The sequence below is a fragment of the Panthera pardus genome, unplaced genomic scaffold (genome assembly GCF_024362965.1).
Source record: "Panthera pardus isolate Hobbes unplaced genomic scaffold, ASM2436296v1 HiC_scaffold_3, whole genome shotgun sequence".
NCBI classification, from domain to species: domain Eukaryota; kingdom Metazoa; phylum Chordata; class Mammalia; order Carnivora; family Felidae; genus Panthera; species Panthera pardus.
Genome location: NW_026526876.1, coordinates 8,948,385 through 8,975,162, shown reverse-complemented (window position 1 = coordinate 8,975,162; position 26,778 = coordinate 8,948,385). Strand labels below are relative to the sequence as shown.

The window sequence follows — 26,778 nt, the reverse complement described above, 5'->3', positions numbered from 1 at the left end:
CGTGCTCCCAGATAAGTTTGCTGAGCACCATTTGTTTCCTACTGCGGTGGCCCCTCTCTCCAAATGCTGAACCGGCTGATTTGATGCTCTAAGGTTGGCTGACACGGCCTCCGAGCTTCCAGGCGATCCAGGGACACAGGTGACTCTGTGCTCAAAGTGCTCTGATGACAACCATTACCCTCCCCCGCCCCCTCCTTCATTCATTCAGTAAATACTCACTAAGGGCCCACCATGCCAGGCACTGTGCTAAATGATGGTTCTCCTTCTAAGCTGTAAATTGGGGGAGTCCAGGGACCAGGTCTGTTTTGTCTCTTTAGGACCTCGCACAGTGTATGGCACAGAACAGATGCCCCGTAACCTCTTCTCGAATGAATGAACACATGAACGAGACACAGTCTCTGCTCTTGGGAGGCTAAGAGTCCAGTGCGGGGCACAGGCAAATAGTCGGTCCGCGACTGAGGACGAGCTGGTGTCCATCTTAACATCCCAACGTGCTACGCTCCAGAGGAACTCAATCCGAATTTATAGGGAGGGGACTCCAGGCGATTCTGATGGGTAGCCTGAGGACGCAATCGCTGCCCTGCGTCCTTTCCACCCCGCGTGTGGGCCTTGAAGCGGAGCGGCTCGAAGCGGCTCACCCGGGAGCCGGTTAGACACGCGGAACCCCAAGCCCTACTCCAGACCTGCTGCATCAGGATGGGCATTCTGCGAAGCTTCCCGGGGGCCGTGTACGGGCTGCTCCGGAAGACGTGCCATTTATACTGAATCCTAAGGACTGACATGTTTGCAAAGGGGAACGAGGGACAGAAAGGAGGAGGTGTTCCGGGTGAAGGTGCGAAACCAAGGGCACAAAGAGGGATGTCAACTAGTCAGGAGAGCTGGGTCGTAGTGCCCGGGGCGTGGGAGGGAGCACTGGGGAACTAGGTCCTTCTAGGCTACGGAAAGCATGCTGTGGAGTCTGGACTCTGTCCTGAGGCCCGGGGTCCCCCCGAAGGGCTTTCAGGCCGGGAGCCACTGGCTCAGCTCCCTTAAAGACATACGGCTCTCTCCGCTTCCATGCTTCTGTTCGTTCCATTCTTAGCTTCACGTGCCTTCCTCCTTCCACACGATCAAAATCCCACGCATCTCTTCTGCACTAACTCAGGGGCCTTCCAGGTTCCGAGGTCAGAAATGAGCTCCCTGTCGACCCCAAAGTCTGCAGCACTTGGGATGGGCCACCAAGCGGCCCTCACGCAGCTGCTCTATTTCCACGGGTGTATTTTGCCTGCGATCTTCTCTCTCCGGCTTCTAGACCAAGGCTTTTCAAAGACGAGTTTCTAAGGACCACCCCTTCAGGACATTCGAGGGTGCCTGCTGGACGTCAAAACCCAGGATGTCCCGAGTGGGTTTCGCTGCGTGTGGGGCCCAGATGTCTGCATTGAAGCTAGAGATTCAGGGAGCCAAGACCACAGTCAGAATGACTGAGATCTGGGCATCTCAGAAATCCCAGCATCCACCACTCCCCCTCCATGTAGTACAACGTGGCACAACGTGGGTCACGCGGGCTAGTAAGTGAAGCGTTTCTCCTTTTTCTCTCGACCCATCCGTGATCAAGCAACAAGGTGCTTCCAAAAACAAACCAAGAAAGCTTGTACTCAGAGTCCTGGTCTATGCTCAGAAAGGGCTTTTTCCATAAAAACCGGGACTGGGTCTGGTTTCCCTCAGTGTGGATTTAAGATGGACAAGACTCGGGGCACCTGGGTGGCTCAGTCGGTTAAGCGTTCGACTTCGGCTCAGGTCATGATCTCGAGGTTCATGGGTTCGAGCCCCGTATCGGGCTCTGTGCTGACGGCTCGGAGCCTGGAACCTGCTTCGGGTTCTGTGTCTCCCCTTCTCTCTGCCCCTCCCCTGCTTGTGCTCTCTTTCCCAAAAATAAATAAACATTAAAAAAAAATTTTAAGATGGACACAATTCAAATCAAACTCTCCCACGAAGGTGAGTCGAGGATCCCAAGAGTATCATCAAGCTCTGAGAGCACCGTGGAAAATTCTGCCTCTTAATTACTATTAACTTCCTAGATGGGTCATGTAGGGCCTCAGGGACATGAATCACATGCTCTCTCTCTCTCTTAACACTGTGGTTGTGAGGTTTCTTTATCCCTCCCCCTAGATTGGAGGCAACCTGCAGGCGGGACATTGGCCCATGCACCGTGCACCTCGGGACCCTCTCGAATGCTCAGCATCGTGGTGGGGACTCTGTAAAAGTTTGATGAATGTCACAGAGACCCAAATGTCACACAGAAGAGTTCACTTGGAATCTGCACCTGTGTAGGGATTCCCGTGCACCTGCTGAGGCCAGCGCCTCCTGTTTTCTCAGCCTATCAAAGCAGACAGCTGCTGAATTCCCTCCCGTGACCTTCTGTCATTCATCTGCCTGGTCTGGGCTGCGATCTCCCCCAACTTCCCCAACATACAGACACTCTCAACCTGTAAAAGCCACGCCCTGTCCCCCCCTCCCAACCCCCCCCCCCAAAGGGCCTGCCCTTTAACGTCAATCTAGTAAAATTCCATGTAAGAGTTGTTTCATTGGAACGTTTTCACGAATGAAAATAACAAGGAGACATTAAAGGCATCTGGTTATGCTGGTTAAGGGAGATGTTGTCTTACTGAGGTCATCTGTAAAAGGCAAAGTGGCCAACACTGCCATATTTTTCTCCTGTCATTTGAATCCCAAATTCGTAGTCTAAACCTCCAATTCCCAAATCTCCACGCCACGTACTTTTACAGATCACAGACCCATCCTGAAGAGCAGAATTATTACCCTATTTTGTATCTGAACACAGAATCCACTGTTATTTCGTATCCATGGTGCCCGTGTAGTAGATTTTATTTTTTTAAAGATTTTATATATTTAAAAAAAATTTTTTTTTTTACATTTTATTTATTTTTGAGAGACAGAGAGAGACAGAGCACGAGTCAGGGAGAGGCAGAGAGGGAGACACAGAATCCGAAGCAGGTTCCAGGCTCTGAACTGTCAGCACAGAGCCCGACGTGGGGCTCAAACCCACAAGCCGTGAGATCATGACCTGGGTCGAAGTTGGATGCTCAACCGACTGAGCCACCCAGGGGCCCCTGAGATCCTATATTTAAGTAATCTCTACACCCAACGCAGGGCTCGAACTCACAACACTGAGATCAAGAGTCCCACGCTCCGCCAACTGGGTCAGCCAGGCGCCCCACGTTGTAGTCGTCTTTAAATTGTAACTGCAAGGGACTATGTTTCCCTGGTAGGTGGCACCTTTTAAGTATGATATGAAAAGAAATTAAGCAATTTCACCAGGAAATTAAGACTTCCGGCTTTCTTGAAAAATCAAGGTAGACCCACATGGCAGCAATCACTCGGGGTTGACCACCCCCTCCTACCCCCCCCACCCCCCCACCGGCCCGGTCAAGAGAGGGAGTCTAAACCAGTGACTCTCCCCACCAGGCTCGCTGGCCTGCCTGACTTTGCTGCCCTGTGGTGACCACACAGGAAGAGGCATGGTCCCTTTATGTTTGTGTATTGTTGTTTTTTTAATATAATTTTTTTTTTTTAATTTGAGGCGGGGGGTGGGGGGAGAGGGGCAGACGGAGAGAGAGAGAGACTCTTAAGCAGGCTCCATGCCTAGTGTGGAGCCTGACAGGGGACTCGATCCCACGACCCTGGGATCACGACCTGAGCCGAAATCGAGAGTCGGACGCTCAAACGACCGAGGCAGCCAGGCGCCCCTGTTCGTGTTTCGTTAATAAAGAGTAAAAAGACATGCTCGAGTGGGGGGAAAGCGGAGTATTAGCCACAAGACCCAACTGCAAAGCAGAGCTGAAGCAGACGTAAAGTGGGACAGCAACCGGGGGAAGAAGGCCAGCGTGGGCACGCGCGCAGCAGCAGAAGTAGACTGGGGATGCCCAGTTCGGCAGGGAGGGGGGGTTCCCACAGGGGCACAGGACGAAGGTGGCAGCGAAGAGGAAGGGCAGAGGGGCTGCACGGGGCCTCGGACCCAGAGCCAAGGCCTGGGGGCTGTGTCGCAGGACCAGGCTGCACTTCCGGCAGGATTACGGCCAGCGGCTTGGCAATGGGGCGTGGGGTTTCAGCGTGATCGAGTGGGTGGCCGTGTCCGAGATGCACAGGAGAAAGGTGAGACCGGAGATGGGGACGCTGGGGAGCCTCTCAGGAAGGGACAGTAGCAGCAGCCGGCCTGAGTGGTGGCAGCAGGAACGCAGAGGGAGAGGCCGGGGGTGGGTGCGTGAGAACCACCGTGGCCTGGGGGGAGGGGGGCACAGAATCAGTGGAGGGGGAGGAGGAGGGACTGGGAAGGTCGTGCCACACACACATATACCCGAGGGAGGCTCGCTGTCTGTTTTGGTTTCAAGGGCGTGGAGGTTAGATATATGGTATGTGTGTCTGGGCGGGCGGGGAAGGGGGGCTGTTGTAAATGATGAATTTGGTTTGAGACACAGGAGGTAACAGGGAACGAGGGGCAGTCCTAAGAGACAGATGTGCAGACGGGGGGGGGGGGGGGCACGCAGGGAGCACTGAGTGGCACGGACAGCTGGAACCCAGGGGTGGGGTTGATTCCAGAGAAGGAAGAGCGGGGGTCTGATGTCTCTGCACCAGCAAATGAGAGGCGAAGGTCTCTGCTCCACTGCGAGGAGTGAGGAACAGTGGCGGTTTAATTGTTCCCTGGGTAGCCTTAGAAACCCGCCCACACTGTCGTCCCGGATACCCCCAGCCACTCCAACTTTCTCCCGGGCCCTTGGCATGATGGATGGGGCTCAGTTTACCCAGAGACAGTAAAATCAGAGGAACGGGGTTAATTGCAGCTCTGATCTCTACTCCTAGGTGCAAAACAGCCACGAAGAAGCCAACGGCTATTTAAGCTGGCAAATTGATCACTGTAACTGGTTTTTTTTTTTCCCCCTCTTAAAAAAGAAAAAAAAAAACCAACAAAACTCATACATTGTAAGCCGTGGCCCTGCTTCTCAAAGCCTCTCGTATAAAGAACCCAAAAGTGGAAGATGCCAAAATAATCGTAGACTTTAAAGAGGCCTTGATTTATCATTTCGCAACTGGTTCCCAGGCGCCCCACCCCGCTTGCCATGCCTTTCCATCTTTTCCAGAACCTGACTATAAATTCTGCCATCAGCGCAGGGGAGGCAGGCACGGTGGTGATGGATGGCGGACCAGGGGTGGGGAAGGCCAAGGACACGTCCCAACTGGGGACAGACGGGCGGGCACACCGGCCAGAGCGGCTCGCAGGTTTCTCACAGAATGTTCTAGTTCCAACTCCACTGGCCACCAGCCCTCCCTCCCCATCCTAGGCCCTCCCCACCTGCCATTCTCCTCTTCCGCTTGCTCCTGGCTATGGCCACTCCTGCCCCAGGGGATGATGCCTGCGTTCCCGTTTCATCTTGGATAAGGTTCTTCTTGGAGAAATGGCATGTTCATTGATCCTACCTAATTAAAAAATAAAGTTCACCGGGGTTCCCTTAACTTTTTAAAATTTTCTTTTCTTTTCTTTTCTTTTCTCTTTTCTCTTCTCTTTTTTCTTTTCCTTCCCTTCCCCTTCCTTCCTTCCTTCCTTCCTTCCTTCCTTCCTTCCTTCCTTCCTTCCTTCATTTTTTTAAGAGCAAATGAACACACCCAAGTAACAGTGAGTACAGCCCAGGCCGCACAAGAACTGATTAGCAGTACAAGGAAATAAGTTACAAACATAAAATAACAGCGGAAGGCAACATTCATCTACCTTGTTCATGGTCCAGGATTTCTGCTACATTGGCATGGGGCTCTTCCTTGCTTTTACCTGTAGGTTTCACCTTTAAGTAATGGGGGGGGGGGCATTTCCCATTGCATTTAGGGAAGGGGGAGCTGGGCCCACACACGACCAGGAGGCTTCAGGTAAATGTGGAAGTCAGGAAGCCTGTCTTTGAGGCCAAGGTAATTTATTTCTTTTTGTGTTCTGCTCCCGCCGCCTGGTTCTCCCTGCCCAGCACCAGAGACTCTCATGCCCCTGTCCCCACCTACCAAGACCCACAGTGTCTCCTCTTATCCACTCCACCCCCAACCAGGGCATAAAATTATTTCTCATCAAAGCTCAAATTTCCTTAATATGGAGGATTTCCTGGCTTTATATTTACACACACACACACACACACACGCATTTCTATCTACATTTTTTAAAAAGTTTATTTATTTATTCTTGAGGGAGAGAGAGAGAGAGAGAGATGGAAAGAGAGAATCCCAAGCAGGCTCCACGCATCAGCACGGAGCCTGATTCGGGGCTCGAACCCACGAACCATGAGATCATGACCTGAGCTGAAACCAAGAGCTGGGATGCTTAACCGACTGAGCCACCCGGGTGCCCGAAATTGTGTTATTCTTAAAAGTAAACTCTTTGGCCTCTGCACGACCCCCCACATCATATCCAGCCTTTGTGTCTATAGAACTGACTGGCTAACTTAAATCAGTGGCCTTAACTTGACAGCCCAAACAGCCAGGTCTAGTTTGCAGTTGTGTTCTGATTTGGACAGAATTTCAAAGACTCACAAATTTCACATAAAATCAGGTGGTTTCTCTTTTTCTCAAGAAAGAAAAAAAAAAAAAAAAGGAAAGGTAGCAGCTGATCCGGTAACCCAGGGCCCAGATTCCCCGGAGGCAGTGAGTCCCAGCACCTGACAGGCAGGCATCCTGTCCAGATGGGCGTGTGACGTACCCAGCACCCCCAAACTCTATATACCTGGACTGCAGCTCTCATTTTCTTTACCTGATGGGCATTTGAAAACGTGAGCCCTGGCCTACGTGACTCGAAATGATGGCACAGGTCAACACAGAATTTCACAGAAGCGAGGAGAAGAAATATTTCGAGGTATGTCATTGCTAGCTTTCGGCTACAGATCTGGCCATCTGCAGGCCTTAACCCAAAAGTCCATACTTTTCACCTCTCATCAATTCAGGAAATCTTCTAGAAATAAGTCACTGTTGGTTACTTCATTTTTTAGACCCAAGAAAAGGAATCACAGCACAGGAAGCAGATTCCCTTAGGGACACAGAGGCACTTGTCACTGGGGGGCTGCGGAGGATGGGGGTCTCTCCTCCTCGACCTCAGTGCCCCTCCTCCCTCTCCTCCCGGCTCATTTCTTACATTTCCTTCCTTCCCACTCTCCTCCCCATCTCACCCACGACCAGCCACGTACAACCACAGGAACACAGATCTCCCTGCGGTCTGCCGAGCCATGCCACCTCACCCCGACCCTCAAGGCTCTGGCATGTCATAGAAAGTTAAGAACTTCAGAGAGGGTTCCATGGGAAGAAAAAGTTCAGCAGAGCGCTGGCCACAAACCACGGATGCTGGCCACATCTGGTCGCTGTTCTTTACAAAACTCGAAAACTTTATCAAACACTCAATGGGGGGCCTTCCATACTGTGCACATCTAGGGGCTGATTTCACAGGCATCCAAATCAAGTATTTTAGGAAAAAGAAAACAAAGTCAGAAGCCGGGAGGCCAGGAAGGGAACAGCCTCCCTGGAGCTTCTAACTTGCTGACTGGCAATCGTGATGCCAGAGAGAAGAGCGGCCGTGCTGAGTCAGATCCAGTGTCCTATCCTTGCCACTTTTCTGACAGTGACAAGGGGGACATACTCAGAAAGATCAGAAAGAAATGCCTCTCCTCATGAGCAACATGTTAAAAGCTAGATGTGCCCCCGGCTTATCCTAGTTTGCTTGAATAACCTACTGTCATTCTATATGAAACTGGAACTTTTAAACCAGGAACCCCCAGCCTTCCCAAATTGCTTGTGCTGCCTGAAACCACAGGACCCTAGAGAAATTAGTCTTTCTAAGAATTAGTCCTTATTTTTAGTGGCTTTTTAAAAATTGTCGTTAAATACAGATAATGTAAAATTTACCATTAAAATTTTGCTTTAAATGTTTATTTTCGGGAGAGACAGTGGGAGAAAGACAGAGAGAGAGGGAGACACAGAATCCGAAGCAGGCTCTAGGCTCTGAGCTGTCAGCATGGAGCCCGACACGGGGCTGGAACCTACGAACCGTAAGATCAAGACCTGAGCCAAAGTCGCAGGCACAAATGACTGAGCCACCCAAGCACCCCTAAAATTTACCATTTTAACATGCAAGTCCATTGCCATTAATTTCATCCACAGTGTTGTAGGACCACTGCTACGACCTTACCCCAGAGTGTCTTTACCAGCCTAGAAGGAAACCCTCTGCCCACTAAGCAATCTCTCCCCATTCCTCCCCAAACCCTACCTCTCAGCAACCACTGATCTGCCCTCGGTTTCTATGGATTTAACTACTCTAGACATTTTGTGTAGACGAATCATACAGGGTGTGACCTTTTGAATCTGGCTTCTTTTGCTTAGTAGAACGTTTCAGAGTTCATCCATATTGCAGCATGTATCAGGACTTCATTCTCTTTTCTGGTTGAGTGATATTCCACCATAGGGTACATGTGGACGTTTTTGCAAAGTGAATGATGGGCAGTACCTGGCCGCAAGCTACCAGACTTGAGGAAGTTACCTACGTGACAGGTGGTATTTCTTTTTGATGGTCCTAGACATTGGTATACTGGACCAAAGCCAAGTGTACCCAATTCATACCATTCATAATCTAACAAATGTTCTTTACCTACTCAAATCTCACCTTTCCAGCCTGACTTGAAGACCCAGAGAATCCTCACCCACATTAGTTCAGTGAAGAAGTCTTCAGTGAAGAAGACCCAGAGAATCCTCACCCACATTAGTTCAGCCTTTCAAATAAACCCAACTCCAAGCCAGTCATCTTGCTAGTTGCTAGGAACCAGAATGACCGATCCAGTCGAAACCCCTCAGGAAGCTCATGGTCGAGTGAAAAGATAAACATCCAAACAATTTCACCACAGAGTGATGCCTTTTAGGATGGGAAACTAAACTGAGTCAAATTCATAAAGAATTCCCCCTGAGGGAGCCCATTAAGCTCACTATCTGGGTAGACAACGCTTAGGGTTTGCACCTTGCCTTCTTGATGGCCAAGGTCTTCAGGGACAAGCCTGCAGTGAGACTGGTGTTGCTTTCCTGAGTAGCTGGAGCCTTTCGACCCTATATGAGCAGCATCTACAAAGTTCACACTAAAGTGGAGTCTTCTCTAGAGGTCCTCCTACAGTTTAAGCCCGATCTGAAAGGGCATACACGTGGCACACCTAGAACTTCACCAGGTGCTCATTCCTTCCTCAGACAACGTATCAGAACGTGAACTAAGGGGCGCCTGGGTGGTTCCGTCGGTCAAGCGTCCGACTCCGGCTCGAGTCATGATCTCACGGCTCGTGGGTTCGAGCCCCGCCTCGGGCTCTGTGCTGATGGCTCAGAGCCTGGAGCCTGCTTCGGATTCTGTGTCTCCCTCTCTCTCTGCCCCTCCCCACTCACATTCTCTCTCCCCCTCTCTCTCTCAAAATTAAATATTAAAAAACATTTTTTTAAATGTGAACAAAGACAGAAATCCATGGGAAACTTCCCTGTTTATATTTTCCCTCCCCTCCCCAATGTTGTAATTTTGAAAGAATTAAAATCTGTGTAGCCCTCACTGAGACTGACCAAGTAACACTGGTGAATAAGTGGTCTATATCATTACCTAATAATGAACTCACACTTAGAGGATCTGTTTTCTGTGTTTTTGTATTATGTGTGTGTGTGTTTTGCTGAGACTTTGGAAAGCAAGCCCCAAACACATAAACCTTCGTTCCCCAAAGCTTCAGCATGCATCTTTCAAGAACAAGGAAAATTCTCCAACAAAGCATAAAACCAATGTTACAACCAAAACTTTTAGCATCGACGCAATGACTTTACCTAATACACAGTCCACGTTTAAATCCCCCTTGAGATCCCAATAATGTTCTTTCAGCTGTGTGTTTTTGACCCAGAACCTAATCAAAATCACAAGGTGCATCTTCTGTCTCCTTTATTTTTTTTAATGTTTATTTATTTTTGAGAGAGAGAGAGAGAGAGAGAGAGAGAGAGAGAGAGAGAGAGAGAGAGAAAGCATGCACAAGTGGGGGAGAGGCAGAGAGAAAGAGGGAGACACAGAATCCTAAGCAGGCTCCAGGCTCCGAGCTGTCAGAACAGCCCGACATGGGGCTCAAACCCATGAACTATGAGATCATGACCTGAGCCAAAGTCAGACACTGAACCAATTGAGCCACCCAGGTGCCCCTCTTCTGTCTCCTTTAATCTACAACAGTTAACCCATCTTTCTCTTTCTTCCATGGCAATGACACTTTCAAAGGGCCGAGGACAGTCTACACCACTCTCATTATTTCTCTTGATCAGACCTGAGTTAACAATTTGACGTAAATACGATGCATTTACTTCCTGCTGTGTCGCATTTGGAGCTGTGTTAAGGCTAGCTTGTCTCTAATACCGGTGATGTTCAAGTATCTTTTCTCCTTTACAACTCATAAATAATCTGTGGGGTCATAATTTGAGACTGAATATCCTATTTCCCATCACCTTTCACCGGTTGGTTCAGCATCCACTGATGATTCTGAAACAATTACACTGGCACCTGCAAAATGATGATTTCACAATTTTATCATTCTCCTACATTTTTTTAAAGTTTATTTATTTATTTTGAGAGACAGAGAGAGAAAGCGTGAGTGGGGGAAGGGCAGAGAGAGAGGGAGACACAGAATCCGAAGCAGGCTCCAGGCTCTGAGCCATCAGCACAGAGCCCGATGCAGGGCTCAAACCCACCAACCATGAGATCATGACCTGAGCTGAAGTTGGACGCTTAACCAACTGAACCACCCAGATGCCCCTCTCCTACATTTATTAGCTGGCAAGAATACCCTCTCCCCAGGCTCACCTCTGCCTTTTTTTTTACTATTGATGTGAACTTATGAATGCATTTTTAAAAAATCCAGTGTTTATTACCATCATTATTATTTTTATTGCTTCAATTGCTCCAAATTTGACCACGGGGAGTTCCTTTAATGCAGCTCCTATATACTTTTGAAATGCCTTCATCATAGTTTGTGCATTTCCTTAACTTCTGCCATGAGATATTGTAGGGTTGTCTTATATTTCTCTCCCCTAGCCTAGAATTAGCTGTTGCTGCAAGGAGTTTGGTTCCTCTTCGTGGTAAACAGTATTTGGAAACCAAGATCTGGACACTAATTATGCTCACTGCTACTGGAATATCATTGCTTCGAGGCTCTTTCACTGATTAAAAGCAGGATATTTATTACTTTTCAATCATGAGTCCACAATGATACTTATAATTCCAGTCTAACACCACAGAGTTCGTTCTTACTTCCCCCATTTGGTATTTGCATCACGCTGGTTACTAAGTACACCAATATATTTATTTACTCATTCTCTTCTACTAGGCACACAAAGTAGGTTCAGAATTACTCTACGAATACCACTAGTGCCCAATGACAAATCTACTTAGAGTCTGAGATTTCTGCAGCTTATCATTTTGGGAATATGTGTAACTAAAGGTATACAAAGAAATCTATTCAAAAGTTACTTGAATTTTTTTCTACTTATTAAACTCTATATTTTTAATTAGCAGATATGTTTGCTATTTAGAAGCTTATCCCTCAATATAACAGAACCTACGAAGATCTCAGTATTAAAGAAAATGATTACATCAAAATGATTTATGCCACAAACTTAAAAATTCAAATAATTCAAAAAAGGTTTATTTAAAAAAGGACAATTTCTGCCTCCCCCTTCTGACTACTCCATCATTAGTTCCCACAATTTATTTTTAGTCTCCACCATTTAAAATAATATGCTTAGACTATAATCTCTAAATTCTATCAGTTTTAGATATTACATAGTCATTTCTTCCTTCATTGTAGGATTTAGCTCTCTTACATTTCACTTCTTCTCTTTCCCATCTTCTGTATACTTATATCATATATTTAGGTTATTTTAACAGCAAATGCCTAAATTATTATGGCTATGTACACATTCACTCTTAAGTAATACATTGTAACTATGTTTCCTTTTTTTTGGTATTACTTTTCATTTTCCTGTAGTTAATAATTGCCTTTCTTTTTCAATTGCTTCGATTCCCTGCTACCAAATCGCATACTCTCCAGCAGCCTCTCAGTGCATTTTTCTTCTTCTTCTTTTTTTAAAGTTTATTCATTTATTTTGAGAGAGAGAGAGCATGTGCATGAGCAGGGAGGGGCAAAGAGAGAGGGAGAGAAAGAATCCCAAGTAGGCTCCATGCTATCAGCACAGAACCCAACACTGGGTTCAATCTCATGAACCATGACATCATGACCCGAGCTGAGATCAAAAGTTGGACACTTAACTGACTGAGCCACCCAGGCACCCCTGAGGGCACTTTTTTCATCTAGGAAAACATATCATTCTATTTTCCCCCTAACTTCTAGATCTGTTCTCGAATGGGGAGTCTCTTGGTCTGTTGCACAGACCTGGGTCTTCCCGCTGCTATCATCCAGGGAATTCTCCTTACTTTTCTCCTTCACTTCTGGCATCAGATATCTCCTTTCTAGAGTTAACTTTCTCATTAGGGAAAGTACATCTGCCAGGAGCTTCCTGCAATACTTCACTGCCCTCCAGTGTTTTTGATGAGATACTGGATGCCTTTCTGATTTCAGATCCTCCCACCACCACCCTGTGCCCCCTTCCACTTGCTCTGAGAAGTTACAGGAATTTCTCTTTATCTATGGGTTTTGAAATTTCATTACTCTGTGCCTTGACATGGGTCTTTTTTCCATTTATTAAGCTGGGAACCTAGTGAATTCTTTCAATATGGTCACTCTTGTTCCTCAGTTTTGGGGAAATTTCTTGCATTCTTCTCTTTGAAAATTTCCTTGCTCCTATTTTCTCATTGTGACATTCCCATCATTTGGATCTTGACTAAGCCTCTAATTAATATATCCTCCCTTGTCTTTGGTTCTAACTTCTGGAAGGTCTCTTCAGCTTTACCTTCCAATTTCTAAGAGTGCAGAGGGTGGCCAACGGTCCTTTCTGTTTGTCGCTTTTTTCACAGATAACTTCTCACAGTTCTTCCTTTCACAAAGAGATAGAAAGGAAATAACTGAAAGATATAAGCCAATAGCATGATAAGACATGAAGTGCAACTGTTGTGCATTCGTTCATGTCTATGATTATCTAACATAGTAGGTCCACTTGCCAAGCACTGGAAATGGTATCATTTCTTCCAGGTGCTCAATGTGACAACAACACTTTCTTCTGTTGACGACAATGTATATATTTTTAGGGTTTTCTGAAATTTATATTGCTGGGAATCAATGGCTCTGATCAAACAGTTCTCTAGAATACATATAAACCTTTTTCCAATTCAACAGGTCCATGAGGAACCTCACAATTCTGAAGGAAACATGAAAGGCTGGGAAAGCACTTCAGATGATTTCAGTGAGATAGATACAGAGAACATCTCAATGGTCCCCACGTAGAGAGCCTGCAGGCCAGGAATGACCTGTTGTCTCTTAGCTCTACACCTGCCCTTCTTCACCCTGTGTTGGCATTTTGGGGCTTGGAGTCTGCAAACCCCACTTTTCCCGGGTTCCCTTGCCAGCTAGCTTCCTGTTGCCTTCTGCCAATATTAGGTACTGGAAGGAGTTCAGAAAGCAAGAAGAAGGATAGAAGCTGTCTTTCTTCCTCTTTTTCCCCATCTGCTTCTAGCAATGTCTCTGTGAGTTTCCTCAGTGACCCCAGTTGCAGCCACACAGCCTCCCTTGCGGCCCCAGCACCAGCAAGGCGGCCCTTCTCTGGTCTGGTGTCATCCCCTCATGGTCCTGCTGTTCTGGTTGGGCAGCAGTCCTGGGAGGGCAGCGGTGAGGATGCTCCTGGGCTCTGGAACACACTTCTAACTGTCCTTCTCCCATGTCTATGTGGTAGCTGCCTCGCACAGGTACTACCTTCTGGATTACTCCACCCTCCCCTTTATTATTCTCTCAGTCCTTCCCACAGTGTTGCAACAAGTTCTCTGTACTACGTCTCCTCTGTGTGAAACACCTAGTATGGTTACTCTTTTTCTTGATTGGCCCCTGATGGACAGAGCCTCTCTAGGGGATTAAAAAAAGGGTTTTAAGCCTCTGTAAGTCCTCACCACCAGAATGAGCTAAGGGCACAACACCTCATCCATGGTTATGATCGCAAAAGTACAATCCGACTTTAACTGTTTTGACAAAGTCAGCCATGTCTAGAAGAGGGCGAAGCGACCCTCCGCATACTCCAGTGAAAGAGGATATCCATCAGTTTCCAAACTAAGTAGCCGAATGTGTGAAAGACCGTTCTCCACAGAGCCCGACTGACTCCAAAATGGCTGGCATCCTGCTAAGATGACCAAGGAACAAAACCCAAAACATCTTCTATGAGGAGATGAAACTGGGTTGGGAGAAGGTGGCTCTGGTCTTCAATTTTGCGAGAACGCAGCCACACAGGTGCTAATTCACTAGCTTCGATGCACTTGAAAATGGGTCATGGAAATGGCAAGAAAATGTATACAAAAGATATTTTTACAAAGTAATTTGTGGAGTATATCATAAAGCCATGATACAATAATGTTTTTAAAAATGTACTTCTTGGGGTGCCTGGGTGGCTCAGTCGGTTGAGTGTCCGACTTCGGCTCAGGTCACAATCTCACGGCTCCTGAGTTCGAGCCCCGTATCGGGCTCTGTGCTGACAGTTCGGAGCCTGGAGCCTGCTTCGGATTCTGTGTCTCCCTCTCTCTCTGCCCCTCCCCTGCTCTCTCTTTCTCTCTGTCAGAAATAAATGAACATTAAAAATAATTTTAAAAATGTATTTCTTGGACTATTCCTGTCTTCTGCTCTATTTGGTGGCACACTTCCAGATGGCTCCATACTCTATGGCACAGCGAAGGGAGAAAGTGGCTGGCTGGGACACACAAAACAGAGCAGAGGAGGACAGGGCTTTGCGGAAGCTGGCTGAGAGGGTAGGAGGAGGCTGAGAGGGACGCCTCTGGAGGGTATACTCTTGACTGAGGCGATGAATAGAGATGAGCAGTGGGGAGAAAAAGACTGGAAGTCTGAAAACTTCCCTGAAAGAAAACAGGAAAGGAGAAAAAAGAAAGGACTAGAAAGAGATGAGAGAGGACAGTGTAGGGTGCACAGGAAGAGCCCAGCACCCAGAGCCGGAGATGCGCTTTTAAGACCAACGGACTAAGGCTCCACTGATTGTCACAGTCCAGGGCCCATCAAGGTGAGCCCCTTGGGGGATGCTCGGGCTACAGGGCTGTGAGCTCAGAGAGACCTACTTAGAATGACACTGGATCCTTGAACAATGAGGGGTTGGAGGCGCCCTCTGACTCCCCCAAACTTAACTACTAATCGATTGCTGCTGACCAGAAGCCTCACTGACAACATAGTCCATTAACCCATGTTCTGTATGTCGTATGCACTCTATACTGTATTCTTACAGTCAAGTACAGCTACAGGGAAGAAAACGTTATTTAAAAAATCACAAGGAAGTGGGGGTAGGGTGGCTCAGTTGGTTAAGGGTCCAACTCTTGAATTTGGCTCAGGTCATGATCTCACAGATCATGAGATCGAGCCCTGAGTAGGGCTCTGCGTTGATAGTGTGGAGCCTGCTTGGAATTCTCTTTCTCCTTCTCTCTCTGCCCCTCCCCAGCTCACACACTCTCTCTGTCTCTCAAAATAAATAAATAAACTTAAATAAAATCCTAAGGAACAGAAAAATACGTTTACTATACTGTACTACATTTATTGAAAAAAAAATCTACACGTGAGTGGACCTCCATAGTTCAAATCCATGCTACTCAAGGGTCAAGTGTGTTTATGGCATCCTCCTGGTGGAAATCAGGAACCTGAGCCTGACTTGGAACATTAGCAAGGAGAAGAGATACTATCGCCTGTGGGAGTTACTACCCTCGGAATAAACCCATCCCGCCCAGGGAGGAAAGTTTGAATACAGAGCCTTGAATCTGTGGGCAAAAATTCTCCAAAGGCTTCTCCATACCTTTCGTTGCCTAAAACCAGACAGTGTTGTTGGCATTCGGCAATGCCAGAGACCCCTGATCTGGCTTCTTTGAAATGAGCAGTGTAGATAAACAAGGTTGTGTGATGCTGGGACAGAAAAACTCAGATAGTAAAACTTCTGTGCTCATTCTGAGGATTACTGTTGGTATAATCAGTAATCATTTTATCCCCTTCCCCCCCCCCCCAAAAAAAAAAATGTATGCCTTTAAATACCTAAATCTTCTAATTTGCCACAGGCCAGAGAAACTCCTTCTAGATGGCTCTCCTTTCCCTCTCCCTTCACATATGAAAATGTATCGCAATTATAGTGTCCACTTTGCAAAGTGCTTAGAAATATTTATTTAGTACCGAAGGGCTAAAAGGGCTCTTGTTCTGAAAAATTTGCCTGAGGTCTAGAATTTTCACCACTGGCAATAAAGGTGCTTTGGGGGGAGGGTGAGAATGAAGCAGGAATATTTAAAGTCTAGCACATCTGGGTATTAAATTGACTGAAGCCAGCACATGCCACCAAAAATACGAGACACGGCGAAGAAATACTCACAGAATGAGGAACACCACAGAAGTAGGTCCAGCTCACATTAAAAAACAGGACGAAGGAACGAGAAGCAGAGTTGAAAAGACAGGCAGAAGAGAGGTGAGTCTGGATCACAACGAGGACAACCATTGTTTGGCAACACTGGAAGTCTAACTTTGCTAAGGCGCGGTTAGTATGAATTAAACAGACTCAATGTCACAGTTAAGGGGTGCCTGCTGCCTGACCAAAGGGAGGAAGCATGTCCCCTGACTCTTAGGGCCTCCATTGCCTCTAAACAAACCGGAGCAGCAAGGCGGGTCAAAGGCATCCCTATAGACATGCTAAAAAAGTTGTGTTACTGACATTATATCATGTTACTGAAGTTACGTGGAAAGTGTAACGCCAGAGGGCTGATAACAAGAATAGAGAAGTCTCTGTAAATCAAACATTCCAGGCGTAAAACTTTCCTTCCAGGTTTCAAAAAACAAACTGCCAATATTTTGGACATAGGAATAGATCAGTGATCAGATAACTGTGCTTTACTAATATTAACAGGAATGACGGAAGTTAAGATTCAGCAACAACAATGCTTAATTCATCTACGTTTTATTTGTGACATGTTCTCTAGTTTTTGAAGGCATTTTTGTTCCTTTTTCTATTCTGCTTAGGCAAATCTGTATAGATATAATGAAGATTCTGTTACCGCATCACATGAAAAATGGTCGTACGGAACGGTATTGTTTATTACTTTATAAAGGTGCCAAGGAATTTCAGAAATTACATGACTTTACCTTTGCCGTAACTTCATGAAATCAAATTTTACTCGTTTTTTAAATAAGAAAAATTTATTGTGGTTAAATACACATACCATGAAGCTCGCCACACGAGCCATCTTTAAGCGTGTGGTTCGGTGGCACTAACTGCATTCACCGTGGTGCGAGGCCACCATATTCATTCACTCTTAAAAGTGACCCTGCTCGGGTTTCTTTTCATTTCTCTGTATATTTACAGGGAAGAAGCCATGCCAGACAAATGCCAATGCAACCATGGAAACTCTTAGGTCCATAGCTACAAGAAACTTTAAAAATATATAACACTTTTTGGAAATCCAAAAGTCATTTTGAAAGGGACTATTGCTTCGAGGGCCAAAGTCCCTGAGGAGCAGGAACGAGTGTGTGAAAGAACATGCGGAGGCTGGTCTGGAGACATATAAGGCCGATACAGGCGCAGGCCTGATGTGCAGGGATGAGCAGAGGCCCGAGGTGCCTGCCATGGGAGGACACCTGTGTCACGGCCCACTGAGACTCAAGTCCAATACCAAGATCGTTCTGCCGCTAATCCGGAGAAATTGATCTCACTGTTCACGCTCACGGGCAGAGAGAACTCATCAGTGATTGAAAATGAGCCCCAAATCAATTTTTCTTAGGAATTTAACGCTCATTCAACGGCTGGAAATCGTCACGACTGCTTGGCTCTGAGACAGAAAGAAAAGGTGAGCCACAAAAATAAACACGGAGTCACTGGTGAGGTTCTGCTGGAACAGCTGAAGGGATCTCTAAAGCCTTCATTAATGTAACAACATGTAGAGCCGAGTTCTTTCAAGCTTCATATCTGGTTGATAGCACTGCTTCGCCAAAGGGCTTGGGAAGGGAGAATGACCTATTTTACTTTTTGAATGCTACACATTCCCTTAAGCTACCCTCCTACTTCCTTCAAACACGTGTGGTTCCAAGTGGGCATGCTGCCTTAGGATCAAGAGGAAGTCACAAGGGCAGATTCTCTGCACCTTAAGCTCTGCTTTGTCCTGAGCTGTTTTGCACACGGCCACCGCTATGAAGCGTGCATTTATCGATGGTTACTGCTTCTCACAGCTAATATTCAAGTAAAACTGCCCCATTCTCTAAGCACACACCAAAAATTGGCTGGGGCTAGGGGGACCCCTAAATGGAGTGGACACAGGAAATCAGGAAGGTAATTTGAGTTCTTTTGAGAGAGAGAGAAAGAGCGAGTGCACACGTGCATGAGTGGGTAAGAGGGGCAGAGGGAAAGAGAGAGAGAATCCCAAGCAGAGTCTACACTCATTGCAGAGCCCTACGCAAGGCTCGACTCCATGACCCTGTGATCATGACCTGAGTCGAAACCAAGAGTCGGATGCTCAACCGATTCAGCCACCCAGGCGCCACGGTAATTTGATATTTGAATTTCTGTTTTGATAACACATGAAAAGGATGATCTGTGAATGGCTGTGACTTAACAACCCTAAAACCAGCTACATGTTCACTTAGTCCTTTTTATGGGTATAATATTTAAGAGAGGAGAGGCATGAAAACCTGTACTAAAATCTTAAAAAGACTTATTTTTCAAAAAATTTTTTAAAAATGCCTACTAACTCACTTCTAAAACCATAACTGAAAATGGCTGAACTTGGGGAGCCTGGGTGCCTCAGTCAGTTGAGCTTCTGACTCTTGATTTCGGCTCGGGTCATGATCTCAGAGTTTGTGAGTTCGAGCCCCATGTCAGGCTCTGTGCTGACAGCATGGGTCCTGCTTGGGATTCTCTCCCTCTATATCTCTCTCTTTCTCTGTTCCTCAGCTTGCTTTCTCTCTCTCTTCCAATCTCAAAATAAATAAACATTAAAAAAAAAAAAAAAGAAAGAAAGAAAATGGCCGAACTTGAGAGAAAAATGTTAGGAATCTGTTTCTGGCAACAACTTTTTGAACTCAAAACCCAGGAGTCACTCCCATAATCCCATCCCTTTATTTTCCTATTTGGATACAGACTGAAATCTGCTAAACTTTTCTCTGTATCTTCCATTAAAAATTTTCCCCTATCTTTCTTGTTTTGTTCTGATGAGAAAAATTACAGACGTTGGTTAACAACATTTACAGCCAAGATAGGCAACACGCAACAATGCAGGCCAAAGTCCCTGTTCAGGTAGGATATAATTCTGCATCTTTTTTTTTTTTTTTCTGGTAATGTTCATTTATTTTTGAGAGAGACAGTGTGAAAGTGGGGGAGGGGCAGAGAGAGAGAGGGAGACACAGAATCGGAAGCAGGCTCCAGGCTCAGAGCTGTCAGCACAGAGCCCGACGTGGGGCTTGAACTCACGAACCGTGAGATCATGACCTGAGCCGAAGTCGGATGCTCAACAGACTGAGCCACTCAGGTGCCCCAATTTTGCATCTTTTTTTTTTTTTTAAATAAATTAATTTATTTATTTTGAGGGAGAGAGAAAGAGAGAGAGGGAGAGAGAGAATCCCAATCAAGCTTCACAGCAGTCAGCACAGAACCCAAAGTGGGGCTTGAACCCACGAGCCATGAGATCATGACCTGAGCCGAAAGTAAGGGTCGGACGCTTAACTGACTGAGCCACCCAGGCGCCCCTGATTCTGTGGGTATCTAAACTGGTGCTGGCCACCCTGCAGAATCGGGTTCTGGTCTAGACCCCCGGCTCGTCTCTGTGTGCGTGTTGTAGGGTACAGCGGGGTTGGGGCAGGGTGCCTGATTCTCTTCAAAGGGGTGTGAAAATAGGATGACAGAATTGGATGAACCTCAAAGAGCATCTCGTCTCAGCCACCGACTTTACGTGTTCAAAGACATGTGGGCGACTTCAGTCACAACCAGAATGCAAACCTTTGTTTAATTTTAAAAATTTTTAATTTTTAAAAAAAATGTTATTTATTTTTGAGAGACAGAGAGAGAAAGAGACGGAGTGTGAACAGGGGAGGGGCAGAGAGAGAGAAGGAGACACAGAATCCGAAGCAGGTTCCAGGCTCCGAGCTGTCAGCACCAGAGCCCGACACGGGGCTTGAACTCAGGGACCGTGAGGTCATGACCCGAGCCGAAGTCGGACACGTAACCGACTGAGCCACCCAGACGTCCCCAGAATCCAAATCTTTGTTTCCTCTCAATTTACAAATATAAAAGAAAATCAGTGTATGAATGAGGACACTTGGGTGTAATGGCGGACTCCTGAAGGGCTAGGTTGGATTGGCAAGACATGTGGAACAGGTGTTGGGGGCACTCTTCCCCACCTTGGGCAGTACACAAAATGACAGAGGTAAAGTATACCTTGAGTATGCAAAACATACACGTCCCAAGGGGGTCCTTCTAAGCCCGGCCAGCACTTGCTGGCCCCACAGGGCCAGCTGAAAGCACATGAGATCCCGGGCAAACAAACATTACCGGAAAAACACGCACAAACACGCACGTCAGGAGTGGCACCCACCGAGGCCCGCGCGGTGTAATTATTACTCCCGTGACAACAGAAGCCGCTCTTGGAAATCACACCTTATCTTTCCAAACCACACCAAGCAAAAACAATAATCAAAAAGTGATTCTACTCTATGATCATTTCTGACCCCTTGATGATAGCCTCGCGGCAGATTACAGAAGCGTGGAGGCCTCTGAGGCCGTGGCGATCGCTCGGAGGCTGTCAGCCCCTATCAATCACCTTCCATTAAGTAAAGGTTTTCCAATTTTGCGCTTCTCTCAAAGGCTTCATTTTGCCCGGATTAAGCCGAAGCATCAACATTTCAACTCACTGCTCCTGTTCCCGCTTCCAGAATAAATGCTGTTAGCAGAAAAATGGGCTTTTCCACAGTCGGGACTCAAAATCAAAGCAGACAACAGCGATGCGGTCGCATATACAAGACATCTGACCGCAGACGCCTCAGGCGTGCATTAGACACGTTTCATGACTGACCACAGGGCCCCGGAGGGGCAGGAAGGGTTGAAGGGTGCCCGGCGGAGGAGGGGTCTGTGAGCCAAACACATTAGCCCCTAAAATGAATCTGGGGGCGATCGCAATGTATTCATGGAGTGCTAGGGTTTTTCTCTTGGGTTTTAGAGGCAGGTGTCCTGTGAGTTTCGCGCTCTACAGGTTTTACTGCTTGGTATCTGTCATCTCCGTGACGGAGAAAAGTCACTTCGTCTAACAGGCAGCAGATGGGGAAAAGGAAGGAGAACAAGTTTTAAATCAACCGAGAAGAGCATGTTTAAGAAATAAGGGCACCTTCAGCAGAGGGGCTCCTCTTGTTTCTGTCCGTAACGCTAACAGCTGGGCGGAGTTTTGCTGCGTTCGGACACCAGAACCAGAAGACGCGGGGCCACAGGCTGCACAAAAGCAATCCAGATGACTCACGCGCGTTTTTCTGTGCCTATCGACAGACTTTGTCGTGAGGAGTTTTAGCGGCTACATAAACGGGACAAGAGCCAGAAACACAGTGGTGAGAACACGAAGCGACTGAACAGGGGAGAGAGAGAGATTGTGGTGTTATTCCCCAACAGGCCCAGGGGCTGACGGGACGGATGGGAACAAGGGGGCCCCACGGAGTACGCTGGGACGTGTTTTATTTGGCCCGCGTGGGAATTTTTTTAAATGCTAATTTACTGTCAACGTGGAAATATGGGGAGATTTCGCTTGAAGATCCAGGTTTCAGGCTTCTCCCAAGAAGAGAAGCAGACGGGTAATGTGGCACGGCATCCCCTGACTTGGCCACAATCTGCTCTTTACTCTCCCATCGGCCACCGGAGGTCATCACGGCGGCCCGCTTCATTATGAGGGTTCCTGTCTGGCCTCCGAAAGCATCTGACGGGATGAAGGAAACTTTGGGCAGGAAAAAAAAAAATCAGAAGCAAGCACAGAAGAGGAAGCTGCTTGGGGGGTGAAAGGTGACGGATGTACCGAGACGCAGCACAGATTGGGGGGTGGGGGGCAGGAAAGAGAAACTGAGTGTCAGGAGGCAAACACACAGACCTTGAGCTCCGGCTGAGCCCGGGTCTGAGACGCACAGCAGCTAGTTGACCATGAAGCTGTCCGAGAGAGCAGGTCAAGAAGCTTAAAGAAGTGTCAGGGGCAAAAGGGCAGAGGGCTGAGCCCAAAGTGTTGTCTTCGGGAGAGGCGGGAAGAGGACAAGCACGCAAGCCTAAAGGGGGCTGGGTTTGCAGCCTGGGCCCCCCCTGAGCTGGCCCCGGCCTCACAGCCACGCCTCTCCGGCAGGCACCCTTGGGCCCAGCCGGCCGGCCCCATTTCTTGCTTGGGAAACTGAGGGTCGTCTCGGGTCTTTGTGCCTCCTGCAAACCTACTGCCTGGGATGCTAACCCACCTCTGTTAGATTCCCACTCAGCTTTCCAGAATGAGGGGCCCCATGAGGCCGCTTCCACGGCGTCCTGTGAACACCCAGGAGTCTTCATCGTGGGGCCCCAAGCTTGCTGCCTCCCTTTCCGGCTGAGAGCTCCCCAAGGCGGGCCACCAGGCCTTCCCAGCTTCTCCTTCTCGGTGCCCGGCAAGTACGAGAAAAAAGGAAGGGAAGGGCTGAGCAGCTGGGGCGGCAGCGCGGACTTTGGGATGACGCCGTGTCACGGGAATCAAGGAAGAAGAGGGACTTCTGGTGGACAGAACCTTCTGGAATACCAGAAGTTATTCAAGAAGAGCGAGGGCGGGGGGAGAGTGGCACTGGATCTTAGCCACATGCCGTCGCTGAGAAGTCCGAGTGGGGGACTGGAAAATAATTTGACGATTACCTATCAACATGGCTCCCATCCTGGGCGTCGGTAAATCTGCCTGGGAAATAAGTAACGTTGTTATAATAAGTAATGGGCATGTTTTGTTTTGTTTTCTTTTTTCCTGGCTGTCCAGATCCAACCTCTGGTTCCATTTTGAGAGCACTCCTATTACACGGAGTTCAACACGGCCAGATTCCTCCCCTGTCTGTGGCCTCCTGCCTCCCGTCCCTTCTCTAGGCTCAAACAACCTCCCAGTCAGAGCCTCCTCAAGATAAGACAGCCAGACCCAGTCTGTGATTCTGGTCCTGGAAGCATCCTAACGGAGACCCTACATGACAGGGAAAAATCCTATGTATGGAAAGAGGCTTGATGTAACACAGCATTACATATACAGCAAAAATGAGGAAACAATCTAAAAGCCCCAAACAAGACCGTCCTAAGTAAATGACGGTAGAATAGAATGTTTGATAGAATGTTACCAATGGTACCAAAAGGAAAAAGGGCTCATAATAAAATGTTAGAAAGACAGAAAGGTTAAAATAGAGTATTGCCATCACCCTTATAACAATGCTACGGGTAGAAAAAATGAAGACGCTAAGATATTAAGACAGAAATACATTTTCCTTGAAATGTCAAATAATATTTAAATTACAGAAGTACTACAGTCACAGATCATCTCTGGCCACCCGGCTCCGAGCCTGGCCCGCTCACACCGCTCTGAGGGAACACTGTCGGCTACAGATGTTCTAGCAAACACCCCTCTACAGATCTGACACACGTCTTCCCACCTTCCCTCTGCCCCTCCCTCCTTCCTTTCTTCCCTCTGTCACATGGGATCACAGAAGATGCATCCTGCTCACTTTGGGTTTTCACACCAGACCCTGGGGACGTCTATCCCCCCTCACTCCTCAGACCTCTGCCCCCACGTTGTGTCCTCTTAAACCCGGGAGCCCCTAAGCTGACTGCGATCCTTCTCCGCCGGGGCTCCCTGCAGTCCCTGGGTCCTTCTCCTCCACTCTATGGTGCCCGGGACAGGAAGGGCGTGAGCCCACCCACCTTTCTGCTCCAGTAACTGAGCCCAGCACCTGGCATACGGATGACGCTCATTGTTAACAGGGAAGAAGGAAAGAATACACAGACAGGAAATGCAGCTTGAGGACAAGGTGGCCTTTTTTTTTTTTTTTTTTCCATTTCTAAGTTTATTTATTTATTTTGAGAGAGCGTGAACGGGGGAGGGGCAGAGAAAGAGGGAGACCAAGAAATCCCAAGCAGGCTCCGCGCTGTCTGCCTACAGCCCGATGCGTGGCTTGAACTCACGAAACTGTGAGATCCGTGACCTGAGCAGAAACCAATGGAGCCACCCAGCTGCCCCCCAGGGGTCTTTGAAGGCTGACATCCCTTAGCGGAGGAGCTGGCATTTCTCCATGGACACCGAGCGAAAGACGACATTGGGGAACAGACACGGACACACGTGTGTGTCAAGAAGACGGGAGCTCAAGAATTTAACTGGATTATCCCAAAGAAGGACGATGAAAGAAAGAAGCAGGAGAAAGGCCAGAAGAGTATTCTTGAGAAGCAGCGAGAGAAAGAAAAGCTCCGTAATCAGATCTCTAATTATCTGTGTTTGCGGTAGGGTTTTAAAGACCATTCCTTGGGAGATTACGTTGTCTCCGAGGTCGGTTAAATAAACCAGACAACTCAGAACTCAGTTTTCTACCTACGTTGTGTTAGCTTCCGAAGAGCTAATGGAAGAAAAAGTACGTTCACAGCCACCCAAAGGGACGGCGGCGCCTTCCGCGCCCCACTACGAGTGGCACCTACCGACTCATGCCCGGGAATGGCTTCCGCCACAAGATCACAAATTTCAGTTTCTTTGAGAGAAAGCAACTCTTTCTCATCCAGTGAGGACTAAAAACCTAGCTTCAGAACATCACTGCCCAACTTACTCAGGCCATCACTGCTCTCCTTAAAAGCCTTTCTGCACACCGGCTTCCTCTGAGTCTTATTTCACGAAGGCGGCTCTCGGCCACCGCTCGAAACCCGCGCTTTCGCGGCGCTGGCGTCTACTGAGGAGGCACTACAACCAGTCCCGACGCCGCCCAGCTGGCTCTCACTCCGTCTGCACAACAGCCATGCAGACTGGTCATTATTCCCCTTGTTTCATAAAGAAGGAAGCGGGGCCTCAGAGAGGGCATGCCCTCTGAGTCACCCCGGGGCCTAAGCGGCCAAGCCCACGCTGTGACCCAGCTGTGGCTCCACACCCATGCTGTGGCTTCCCTAAGACCAGCAGGCTCCCGAACGCGGAAGGGTAACCCCCAAGGGGTCCGGGCTGAGACGGTGCTAACGCAGTGTCGGCCGGGCTGATTGCTCACCGCGTCGCCAAAATGCTGCTCAAATCACAATCGATGTGCTTGCACAACATTACGTAATAGTCAATATGCTGAGAAGCAACCGAGCCCCTCAGCCCAAGTCATTCAGAACACTCAGTCTGGCCTCTCACAATTGGCTCTGTCCGTCAGACTCAGACGAGGCTCTATTTTGAATTCTAATGAGGACGAGGCACTCTGAATATTTAACCGCGATCACAAAGATCTTGCTTTCGTGGAGACGTCCTGATACAAGTAACAGATCAGAAAGTACGCGTAGGTACCGGTGGAAAACACCAGGCTGATTTGCGTTTGGAGGCGGGAAAAAGACAGTATTGCTTTCGACTGGACGCGATTTGGGGGGCGGGGCGGGGGGGGCAAGGGAAAGGGAGGAAGAGCCACACAAAGATCTCAGTAAAATTTTTACAGCCCGGGCTCCTGAGTGAAAGGTTCACAAAGAGGTGCTTGAATCCTTTGTTAACAAGCACACAGACAAATTCACCAGGCCCTTCTGTGTGGCCCCCTGGCAATTCGGTCTGGATGAAGAACTGGAAATTTCCTCACTGCGGAAGCATCTATGACTTATATATGTATCAGATCGGCAAGGAAGACACACTAAGGGTAGGGAAACAAAAGACCGTTTCACGGTTCACAACCTTCTGCACTCAAAATGATGACGTGCTGGCCGCCACCCTCAGCTCGCTTGAGTCCCCAGAGTTAAACAAATGGAGTGCCATGTGAACAGTAACCCAGGGACACTTGAGGGACTCACTTAACTCCCTACCCCACAAACAGTTAAAACACACCCGCCTGAAGCTTCATGTGCACGTCTGCTTACGTGGAAACGATCACTCGAGCCTTGCATGTGGGAAGTGCAGGGGATCAACTCTTTGCTATATGTCCCAGGCACCTGGAACAAGCCCTCGCCGCCCCCCCCCCCCCCCCCCCGCCAAACCTTTCTTTCTTCCTTCCTTCCTCCTTTCCTCCCTCCCTCCTTCCTTCCTTCCTCCCTCCCCTCTTTTTTCTTTTCTTTTTTTCTTTCTCTCTCTCTCTCTTTCTTAGAGAGAGAGCATGAGCAGAAGGGCAGAGGGAGGGAGAGAGAATCTCCTCTCTGAGCGTGGAGCCTGATGTGGGGCTCGATCCCATGACCCTTGGAGCAGGACCTGAGCTAAAATCAAAGAGTTGGATGCTTAACCAAATGAGTCACCCAGGCGCCCCAAACCTTTCTTACAAAGATCCTAACGTAACCTCCGTAGCATCTGGATATCCTCTTGTAAATGCTAGCTAAAGCTTACATAAAGGCAATATGGGTTAGTTTTTTTGTACCTATCCCCTGGTTGATTCTCTCTGCTTCTATGCTACC

The 26,778-nt window shown here is 47.9% G+C and overlaps 1 protein-coding gene across 2 annotated transcripts in view; it reads right to left on the bottom strand.

Moving 5' to 3' along the window:
• STX8 (syntaxin 8) overlaps positions 1-26,778 on the bottom strand; it is a 254,100-nt gene that overhangs the window by 67,542 nt on the left and 159,780 nt on the right. Inside the window, exon 8 of one of the 2 annotated variants that reach the window (XM_053892661.1) lies at positions 12,759-13,084. The exons of the other annotated variant lie outside the window; for it this stretch is intronic. Within the exon in view, the coding sequence (XP_053748636.1) occupies positions 12,969-13,084 (116 nt within the window). The 3' untranslated portion in view covers positions 12,759-12,968. Of the gene's footprint in view, positions 1-12,758; positions 13,085-26,778 lie in introns of those variants that run through there. 2 annotated transcript variants of the gene reach the window in all.